The sequence below is a fragment of the Hetaerina americana genome, unplaced genomic scaffold (genome assembly GCF_022747635.1).
Source record: "Hetaerina americana unplaced genomic scaffold, ioHetAmer1.1.p SCAF_6, whole genome shotgun sequence".
Classification (NCBI taxonomy): Eukaryota; Metazoa; Arthropoda; class Insecta; order Odonata; family Calopterygidae; genus Hetaerina; species Hetaerina americana.
The window spans coordinates 54628729-54640100 of record NW_027287205.1 but is presented as its reverse complement, the minus strand read 5'-3'; the positions used below and the strand labels follow the sequence as shown (position 1 = coordinate 54640100).

Here is an 11372-nt window from a genome sequence, read left to right as displayed (position 1 = left end):
ATTATGTTGAGAAGTAGTTTAAAGTATCCTCTTTCAAATAAAATTTTTTATGTTTGTTAATATTTACTTTTGTGTCTTTATTTCACGAACGGGTACTACTTTCCGGATGACCCTCGTAGTGCCGCCTTTTAGCAGTATCTTCGCTAAATGTGTTAAATTGATGAAAGAATACAATGAAGTATAGGAGCTGTTATTTGTGAAATTTACTTACATTATTGAGCAAATACTTTTTAGTTTTCTACTCTTTATTAAAATAATTCACTGGTTTCGATATTCTGGAATCATTATCAAAAATACACTCTGATTGCACTTTTGATATTGATATGATTATGTCAGATGAATAAAACACTTGACCAGTTTTCATCATAAAGTGTGGACAATTGCAAGTGTTTTTTAAATGATGATGAAATATATATGATAACTGTTTAAACAAATGTCTTGTTTTTTGTCTAGGTAAATATATCTTCACTAATATCATCTGGCAATTACTGGGTGCAGTCTATTGACACAAGTGATTTGGATGTGATACAGGATATGATGATAAATAAGAAAAAGACCTCTGAAGATCCTTTCAAGCCATGTTTAGGTGATTATTGCTGTATTTTCCATAATGATATGTGGTAAGTAATGATTCAGATGCAGTGATTGCATGCCAGTCATACTCTGAAGTATCTTCTGCACCAGATTCACTTAGATTGTATGAATGATATTACAATAACTTCATAAGTTTTGAGACTTAAGATTATCTGATAGCAGTTTGGAAAATGGCCATATTTTGTTAAAAATTAAATATTTATGGATAGCATTACTCTTTCCTTATGCTAAATTGCAGTATTTTCTCCGATAACTTTTTGAAGGCAATCAATATGCCATAGAGACCAATTAACTGGTATTAATTGAAGAAAATAACAGGAATAATAGTTTACTATGATAAAAATATACATTAGTGTCCTCAAAAGACCTGGCTTGAATTTCCTGTGCTCCTGGCATTTAATTGCAGATTTTAGCTTGTTGAATAATTTGAATCCTTGATGTGGGATGCTGTGAGGCTTTTTGATGTGCCATAGCTGTTTAAATAAATGAGTTTATTTGATCATGTACTGTAATTATGAAAATCTGAATTTTTAATGAAAGAATATTTTTTTTGTGTATGGAAATCACTGTTTCCATTATGTGAGGGCAAGATTCTACGGTACATTGGTGGCATTTGGACCTGAACAATTACCATGTTTGTTGATTTGGCTTTTAATTCTACTAATAATTCTTTCAGTCAACTGCTCTGTGTTTTCTATGCTTCTACCCATGTGTATGTCAATATTAATGCCACCCCTCACAGGCTCCTTCTACATTGAATATTAATCTGTTATAGTCTTGTCTACTGTTATAGTGTTATCACTTTCTTGTAATTGTACACTGAATCATGGTATGTTGAAATAAAGGATCTTATTATCTGTTGTCAGTGGTCATGTTAGTATGACTAAACCTTACCACTTGAATTTATGACATCTGTTAATGTGTAAGAGGGGGCAAGACTACTGTTTAATTCATATTTACTCTTTGAATTTTTCATTTACTTTTGTGACAAAATGGTTAATATTCTTCCTTTCAGGTATCGGGCCAAAGTATTGTTCATGAAAGAATTGGAAATTTTGGCAGCCTTAATTGACTATGGGAGAATTGTCTGTGTAAAGGCTGAGCTCCTACAAGAGCTTCCTCATGTTGCTAAAAGTTTTTATGCCCAAGTAAGAGACTTTTTAAATATTAAGTAAATATTCTCTCTCCATTCTTTGTTGAAGGAGTTAAAAAACTCCTGAATTTGAAAGTGGCCACTTTCTAAAGCCTGATTTTTTATATTCTCCGAAAAGACTGCAGGCCTTGAAGTGAGTTGGTTCACTCACAGTCCCTACTCCAGTGATGGTGGGATAATGCCCCACCAATCCAGAGGTTGTGGTTTAGTCCCGTCTAGTTAGGCTTTCCTCCACCTAGGGCATGAACGTTTGTGATTGTCTTTATTGTAATGTACTAGGGTTAGGTGGAAGAAGGGACTATGAAGTCTCAATCTCACCCCAATGAAGTCGTAAAATAAATAAAATAAAATGCCAGACTTTCTTTCAGGTTGGATGCTGAGAGTCTTGTTTTTTCTCAAATTTGACTTCCAAGTCTTTCTTAGGTTTATCTCATAAAGGTTTTTATTCACTTGACCTGTTTTATCACACAGTGTCATTATAAGATATTAAATAATGCATGAGAATTTGAGGATGATGATATTGGGAGGTAGAATCCCAATGGGCAAGTATTAAATTATCCTAAAAGTGTGTCTCTATTATTTAGCTATGGTAATCTTTTTGGACTTGGTGCCATTTGTATTTTTCATCTTTTTAGTCTTTCTTTCTTGAAAACTATTTCTCAAATCTCTATGGTTTAGAGCTGCTACTGAATGCTGTATTCCTGCCGATTGATATTTTTGGGAAAGTTGCAGGAAAACATGACTTGAATGAGTAACTCATAAAATATTTGGTTTATGGAATGTTTGTTAATATTCTATGTAGCTCATAGAAAAATATACTCTTTCTTTTTCTCTTTGAGGCCGTGCATGTCATGGTGGATCCCAGAACACCAGCTGAATACTTAAATTACCAAGAAGGAGATGTACTTGCTGTAAAGGCTTGTGGCATGGTAAAATTAAGTTTTTACTTAATTTTAAAGAATACATTATTTTTTCAAAACTTTCTATACTAGCTAGCATTAAGAAGTTTTATTTACACCAGTTATTGGCTTCTTGTGTATATTTTTAATGTTAAACCTACCTCTCTTGGTAGTTTCCTTTTTCTATTGTTAAAAAAGTTTCTATTTCCATTTGATTTGAGTGATAGGTGTTACCATTTATTTTACTTGATTCAGGAAGAACTTACAATTATTAAGAATTTCTATTAATGTTCCTAGATGGAAGAAGGGATAACCAAAGTCCAACTAGAAGGAGTTCTCTATGCGCGAGAAGTTGTCATTCCAAAGCAGCTGTCTTTTGCTCCACTCATCAATGAAAATGAAATTCCAGACACCACAAAAGGGTAAATAATGAGAAAATAAATAAGTGAATGTTATCCTTATATATTTGTTTTATATTTTGCTTTTTTATACTGCTGAAGCTGCAATTTTGTTCAATTTTTTAAAAATTAGCATCAAAATATTTTTTTGATCTATTGAATGCAATGAAGTAGTTGATGGGATCCCTGAATTTGTAGGAATTATGTTAGATGGCCAAAGGTGTCATGACTACCAAGTTTTGGTAAATTCACCTGTCAAGTTGGAGTTCCTGTAGAATTTCTCCGTGTAACTATTAAAATGAAATTATGCATTTTTATTGAAATGAAAGGAAGTTTTCCATGAAAAAAATCATGCTATTAAGTAGAATATATTTAATATAAAAGTGTCACTCTGTGATTTGGTAAATTCTGTCATGAAATAAAAATATAAGTATGTAATCATTATAATTACTTCCAACGGTGCTGTACTGCACTTAGCATATAGTATTTGAATCCCATAGTGCAATTTTAGATTGGTGAAATATCGGATCAAATGGTCATGCAAAGAAAATTAACAATTCATTTCAACTGTTTGCTGGAAAACTGTCCAAAATGCTCCTGGCAATTTCTGTCAAATATTCTTATCATTAAAATGCTCCTTTTTCATAATATTTTCCAGTGTTTGGCTGTCTTATTACTAGTTTGCATTTAGCCATTGTGATTCAATCAAAGTTGTAACTAACCTTTAGGTGAGGGTAGAGTTTAATTAATATTAGTTCTACTAATATTTATAGTTCCAATATTATTATTTCTGGTTACAGGGTTCAATGGCCACCATCAGTATTATGTCTTCTGAAGACAGGGGATGTAATGTCTTGTACTGTGTTAAATGTACTACTGAATGAAGAAGACAATAGGGATGAGATGGTAGTTGCAATTGCGTTTGAAGATATTGCTAATGATTTAGAATGCATTGCAGCTGATTTGCCTACAGACTGTATGGAACAACTAAAGAACCCTGAATTCAAGTAAGATTTTTTTTGTCTTCTTCTTTAATGATTAGCTAGTAAAAATTAAATCTTCCTAAATAAACATTCTGTATATGTGCCATTTTAAATGTGCACTACCTAGTTATGACTTATATTATATTGTGTGTATATATAGATATTATTTATTTTTATTTATATATATATATATATTATTTTATTTAGTGAACTATGAATGTTTAAATTTTCAGCCCATCCATTGGGGACATGGTGGCTGCATTCAGCAATGAATTCAACTCCTGGGTACGATCAATTGTGTTGGATGCTGGGTGCGGACATTGGCTGGTTGCTTGTTTTGATTTCGGCTTCATTGAAGAGGTGACTGAAATTCGTTACATTCCCAGTGACAAGAAGTACAAAAAATCTCCTGCTCTCTCAGCGGAATGCCTGGTCACCAAATCCTTATTTCCTCGGGAGGATTTATTTTGTGAAGGACGAATAGAGGTTGGTATCAATATTGGTGTGAAATGCCAGCTTAAGTAGTGGATAAGTAGTGATTGTATTTATATGATGAAAGTTTTTTCTTGAGGATTTTGTAATTTTAAGGATCAAGGTACAAGTGACTCCTAAGAGAATGAAAATTAATCTTGCTGTTACAGTTATTTTGGCAAGGGTCCCCTTTGAGGCTTTTACTGAGAAAAAAATATATTGTGTTCAGAGTAGAGGTCTAGTTTTTCGTGCAACATTATGCTGAATTTTGCATTAACCAGTTTAGCTAGATATTTTTTGAAATCATCTGTGCTGATAAGAGGAGTGTCTGCTAGCATATTATTTTTCCTCTAAATCGACAGGTAGATAGCCTCCAAAAAATGATTCATTGATCACCACAGTTTTTTTATTATAATCGTTAAATACTCCCGAATAATGGTTTAAACAAAGAAGGCCTTTAAAAATGTATATTTAAAATGACTAGCTATTAAAATAGGTCTGTTTCTCCAGTGGTTATTTAGTCTGATAATTAGCAATTTGACTTTTATAACTCATGGGATGGAGGCTAAAGATAGTAATTTTAGTTACTTCATTTTATGTATTTATCTTTGATCTTGTTACATGTGATTATATTATACGTTATGTATTTTAATTTAAAAAAATATTCTCACTGCATGTTCCTAATTTTTGCATTTATGTTTTATAAAGATAAGAGACAATAAAATATGAAAAACTTTTAATGTTATTCATATATTTCCCAGTATTGGTTAAATCTTACTTGCTTATGGTTCATGACAGCTGGTTTAAAGCCCAGTGAAATCAAGCTGTGTTACTAACTGCATTTTATGTTCCTTTCGCAGCGGAATGTGACATTGAATGCTAAGGTTTTGAAGAAGAAGGATGATTGCTTGGAATGTGAATTTGGGCCTAATGGGGACCAAACATTTTGTTTTGTTACACTGAGTGTATGGTCCCCAAAGCTTAATAGTTCAGCTTATGCTACTCTAAATGATGGAAAACTGCTTCCTGACCCCACTCTGGATATAGTCAAATTAACACCAGGATGTTCTGTTAAGATTGTATCTTATTTTGAGTCTCTAGTGATCTATGTTCAGCCTTGTGATGCGAAGAGCAAATTGTTGATGATGGAACTTCATGATGGGATTACCAACTTTGCTGGTTAGTATGTTCTTAAATGTTAGATGAAAGTTGAGTAGAAGTTTCATTTTTATGCATGTATTTCTGGGTGGTCTGTAAGGGATGAATTGCTACAAATTGCCGACAAAGTCATTTTGATGATTGCAATTAAACTCATGAACATTTTAATCTTCCTTAGATTATCCTCAATTTCAAGCAATCATATTTTCTTCCGCCTTCCCTGGCAGGATGGTTTTCTTTTTATTTTGTCTCAATGTTATGGGTTTTTTTACGTAGCTTCTGATTCTTCATCTCTTCAATCCTCCATCTTGCTTAATCTTGACTATATCCTTTAAGATCTTTCATGCTTTTCAATCCTCCTATGATCAGAATTGAGTTGTTCTTTGTAAAACCAGCACACTGCTGTAGCAGCTACTGTTTTTGCAATGGCTGTGGTGCATTATATTCTTTTGAAATGTGACTTTTAGTGTGGCAACTTTAAAAACTTTTTAAGAATTTATATTTTTCCTCTACGTTTTACTAATATTTGGATATCAAGTCCTGTATCTACTATCATGATTCACTTTTATAGTGATTTATAGTATAAATATTGGACAACAAACGTAACTGAAATTTTTTGCTTCTAAATCTTTAATTCTTTATCATCCGAAGGCTGGATGCTACTCTAGCATCAGTAACAGTATAGTGCCTGTATTCCCTGAGAGAATATTAAATACCTTATGATGTTCATGTATATTGTCATCACATAGTTTAGCGTGCAATATGTGATGCAAGCTGCAGGAATAACTTTCAATATGGTCCATCTATGGTGTTCCATAAATTTTCTCATTACCTTTTATTTCTACCTTTATGTGTTGTGCATGTGTCTTCCCAAGAAGAGTATGTCATTCAAATAAAATTTGACAATCATTTGTGTTGTCAAATTAGTCATTGAGTAGATTAACCTTCATTGATATGGTTCATTAAAAATATCTGCAAATTTCATCTTTAATACTTCTCTTAAGGGATGGAAGCTTGTTTTAATTTGGTTTTAATGGATAAATGCTCACAGTGTATCATCATATTATGTTAAATTTAGTGAGAGACCCCATTTTCTCTCATCAGAACAACCTGCCAGCATGCTTAATTGCAAAGTGCCTTAAATTATTATCAAATTTCATCTAATTTTTCATCATTGAGTGGCAAATATATTAATGAAATTTTAGTATATGGTTAGGGAAAATTTGATTACCATACAGCAATAGAAACAAAAGTGTTATGGATCATTTGTGTATTGTTTCGAGAAAAAAAACTGTACCCTTAACTACTGATTTGATTTGTCAGATGAGTAGTATACTGCCTGAACTCCTAATCTTTGTACTTTTATAAGGGAAATTTAATTTGAAATTCTCTTGTAAGCTCATTTTTCATGTCATTTATGTCTAACAGTAAAAAACAGTGCCTTGAAAGAAGTTCCAGTTAAAGGAAAGAAATATATTTGCCAGTACAGTGGAGACATGAAATACTATAGAGTAGTTGTCAAAAGAATTATAAATCCAGCTAAAATTCATATTTACTACATTGACTTTGGCAATGAGGAAACTGTGACCAACAGAAAACTGTATGAACTACCTCCAGAATTTGAAAAGGTAAATGAAATCTTTAATGGCCAGCTTTGCTATAATTTATTTTGAAAAATTTTAATTATGAGTTGATTTTTCCTTCTAAGAATCCCGAGGAGGTCTGTGTGTGTGTGCATGAGGTATATTTCCTTTTCCGTTTCTTCTAAATGGAACCCAAGATGTTTTTTTGTGTGTAGGCATTGGTCTATTAATCAAAGTGGTATTAATTGAGCATCTGCTCCATAGTAAAATATAATTTGTTTAAATTCCAGAATATCATGTCCACAAATGAGGACTTTAAAATGGCTACAGATATGGATACTGATAAAATCATTGAAAATAATTATTTTTGATCTTGAAACCTCCTGAATGACAAAATTGAAACTAAATGATCATGTGGTCACCATTGTCTGTCTTCTTCTGCTTAAAAAAAATTATGAATTACCAATTCATATTGCAGCACACCTCTGATGTTCAGGAGTTCTTACACTAAGTGGTTTCCCTAGAAAGCTTTTATTAAAACTGAGGTTGTTCCTCTAAAGTTTTGAATGCATACTTGTCTTTATTAATAATATTGAAGTTATGACAAAATTCAGTCAAAACAATGAATGAAATTGCTTCTGGAAACAATGTCATGATAATGTGATGAATCACTTACGGTTATGAATTTATGTCAGTGAAAGCTCATTGATTTGTCATGATTATTTCTACTTAATGACCAATTCTTTATGTGAATACAAATTTGGAATGGAAAAAATTCATTTGCACTAAATGAAAGCTATTTTCAATAACATTGCTGCCTACTTCAATATTTTCTCAACTTTATCATATTTATTTTGATTGACAGACTTTCAATTTAAGACTTTTTTGTATTTGATCATGTGTGATTGATATTTAGATGGGCATTTGTATATTCTATTTGTTTGGTGAATATTTATTATTTTATTTGAAGAGTTATTGAAGTATCTATGCTCTTAAGTGTAACCTCTATGAGTTTTAAAAATTATTAAGAGTTCTTCATGCTTACAAAAATGATTTTTAACATTGCTTATATTTAAAAAAAATCTAGATCCCAAGTTTTGCTGTTAAAATTGAATTGAAGAAAGAGTTTAGCAATGTGCTGAGTATAGATGCCCGGAAATATCTGTCAAACTTAATATTGGACAATAAAGAGCTGGTTCTGGTAAGTTTGGTGAACTTTTTTGCTTAATTTGTATTAAATATCTGTCTTCTTTTTTCATTGCATGATAATTTTTGTTTTTTCCATTTGTTCATCGTTTATTGATGATGTACAAGCTATTTATCACATGTAGTGTGAAAACTAACCTTTTATGTCCCTTATTTTGGAGTTAAAATTTTTATCAATGGCTACAGAATTGGAGTGATTTGCTGTGGTGTAAAGCTTATGTTCAGTCTTGGTTACGTAATTATAATTTACCTCATGCCAGATATATGTTTGATGTTTCTTAAGATAAACAAGATAAACATTTATAAACATGATAACTTTTATAAAAAATGAAAGAATTTATTCAGTGTTGTTTAGAGCAATTATTTCAAATTTCAATTGTATATTCTTTTCCATTTAATTTGATAGTCCCATAATAGTTATTATTATTTATTAATTTGTAATATAACTTATATTAATGGACTGAATTCTCCCTTGTGAAATGCCAATGAACTCTAAAAAATGCTTTTAGTTTGAATGAGATTTGAAAATATGTTTTTAGAAAAATGAACTTTGTCCCATATTGATTTTTTAAATGACTTAAAACTGGAAATAGTAGGCCAGTGCACTTAAATGGAATCATAAAAACAGGCATATTATTATTTATACAAGTTTAAATGCTTTTTTGCAATTGTTATTCTTTTATATTCTATCTCAAAAGCACAATTAATTTTAATTTCTTGTGTGGTTAAGTGATGTTTTCTTCTGTAATGAATGTGAAATTACAGGCAGTTTACAGCTTATCTGATAATAATATTACAATATTATTGCTGCTTTGCTTAATTAAAGAATTAGGGCATTCTGAAAATCTTAATTATCTATCCAAGAGATAGTTTTTATTGATTGAACAAAGAAAGAGTGCAAATGCCATCTTGATGTTTGATGCTCAACAGATTTATGGGAAAAAAAAGCTTAAGCAAGAATATACCTTCAAGTAATCCATTAAAGGAATTTTAAAGACAGAGAATATACTTAGCTAAATGATAAAATTAAGTTTACCCATTTATAATTTCTTGTGTTGATGTGTATGCTTCTATCCTAAGGGATCTTTCATAAACAAACTAGTTACTCATGGGAGGTTGAAGAGGTTAACATGTTGCATGGGACAAGTTAGGTCATGCTTCAAAACGAGATTAATCAGATGCCTAATGTGATAGAGTTTAAACTCATAAAGTCTAATTAAGCAGGTTGGATACTTTGCTTACCAATTGGAGCTGAGATTTTTGAAGTGGAGTGCCTAGCCTTTGGCGGGTGGGGAAGTGAACAGAGTTGGAGGATGGAGTCCACAATCACCTGACTAATCCTAGTGTGTTTACGATACCAAATGGTTTTCCACGGTCCACAATATTTTTTAACTACTTTATGATCTTCCAATCAGTATCCTTTTCTATCTCCTCTACCCAGATTCCTTGAATTTAGTTGCCAGACTTCATTTAGTGTATTCATTCTCTATTTTAGATCATTTAGGTCATTTTATGTATTTTTCCCTGAGCCAAAACCAGTGATATACAGACAAAAGACTGAATGAAACAAATTAATTTTATAAAATAAGTCATGCTGTGTGCACTGTACAATAAATTCATACAGTAGATACACAAGGGGAAAATGCAAGCCACCTGGTTAAAAATCACCTATGTGCCAATGTTCTTGAAGCAGAGACTTTGGCTGTCCTTTGGGCTATCCAGGCTCAGTGAAGGACTCTTTTGCACACCCAAACCACCTTGAACCAAGCTCTGATCAGACAAAATGCCTCAGATATCATACAACATTAGAGTACCTGTGCTGGCCTTGAGATCATCACTTCTCCCCTTGAGAGGCAAGCCTTGGGAAAGACTCTGGAAACCTCGAATTTAGTGTTGTGGGAAGACTGATAGCAAGCTCTCATTAAGCATAAAAACACTTGTCTGACAATTTTGAATTGTTCAGTTTGGCTTTGTGTTAATGCTGTGTGAGAATATGATTAATTTTTTTCAATAGTAAATGAATGATGTCTTGTCTTAGGCGGTATCAATATGAAATTTACAGCTTTCTGACATAGTTTAATTGTTGTCCCAAATTTTGGTGAAAGCAAAGTAATTTTCTACATTATGGCATTGAGTAATGGAACTGGTAGCATTGTTTTCTAGTCTAGGTAGGTCCCTTAACTAAACTTCATTAATGGATTGGAATTAAAATTCTTTAATAATCCCTAAAAATATTGGCTATTGGGAGGGCTATATGGTTATTTGCATTACAATATAGCAATTTTGTACATTATTATGTCAGGGAAAATATTAATTTTGTATTTTCAAATGTTGCTTGATATTTTGTGTTGCAATGCTTATTTTGTTTTGAATGATATATATAGGAGATATTTGCAAAATACATCCCATTTATAGTTATTTTTCATTTTTAGAATTACACTGATGGAAATTTGAAGAATGCTGAGCTGTTGATTCACAATCATTCCCTGAGTGATATTCTTAAGGAATTTATAAATTCATAAACCGTCAAATAAGGTTTGTATCATTCGTTTATTCATATTCAATCTTTTTTTTTTGAACAAAGGACTGATGCTGGCCCTTGGAAGTTGATGTAAGTAAAATAATAGCTTTGTTTCAGTCCACTATCCTCAGGCTCAGGATAATCCAAATATCAATTAAGAGTGGTTTACAAATTGAAGTTTACTTATGATTGGTGATCACAAGCTTATTTACGGGTGTCATTCCTAAGCCAAATAAAGAATTAATCATATTTGTACATTGGTAGCTGTTTTGAAGCATTCACACTATTGTAATTTGAGAAATCCAACTTGTACTTCCTTTTTTTAAAGATGTATATAGGTGAATTGTAGCTAAAGGAAGATTGGAAAGAACAGAGTGTAAAACGATAGTAAATTAAATATTTACTA

At 31.7% G+C, this 11372-nt stretch overlaps 1 protein-coding gene across 1 annotated transcript in view; it reads left to right on the top strand.

Moving 5' to 3' along the window:
• The first annotated feature begins 555 nt into the window (after positions 1–555).
• The window catches only part of LOC139695334 (tudor domain-containing protein 1-like), an 11757-nt gene continuing 940 nt past the window's right edge, over positions 556–11372 (top strand). The window contains exons 1-10 of the mRNA XM_071594042.1: positions 556–620; positions 1610–1742; positions 2587–2676; positions 2944–3068; positions 3845–4051; positions 4261–4513; positions 5359–5677; positions 7085–7284; positions 8327–8440; positions 10878–10980. Coding sequence (XP_071450143.1) covers positions 616–620; positions 1610–1742; positions 2587–2676; positions 2944–3068; positions 3845–4051; positions 4261–4513; positions 5359–5677; positions 7085–7284; positions 8327–8440; positions 10878–10967 — 1536 coding nt within the window. The 5' untranslated portion in view covers positions 556–615 and the 3' untranslated portion in view covers positions 10968–10980. The remainder of the gene's footprint in view (positions 621–1609; positions 1743–2586; positions 2677–2943; positions 3069–3844; positions 4052–4260; positions 4514–5358; positions 5678–7084; positions 7285–8326; positions 8441–10877; positions 10981–11372) is intronic.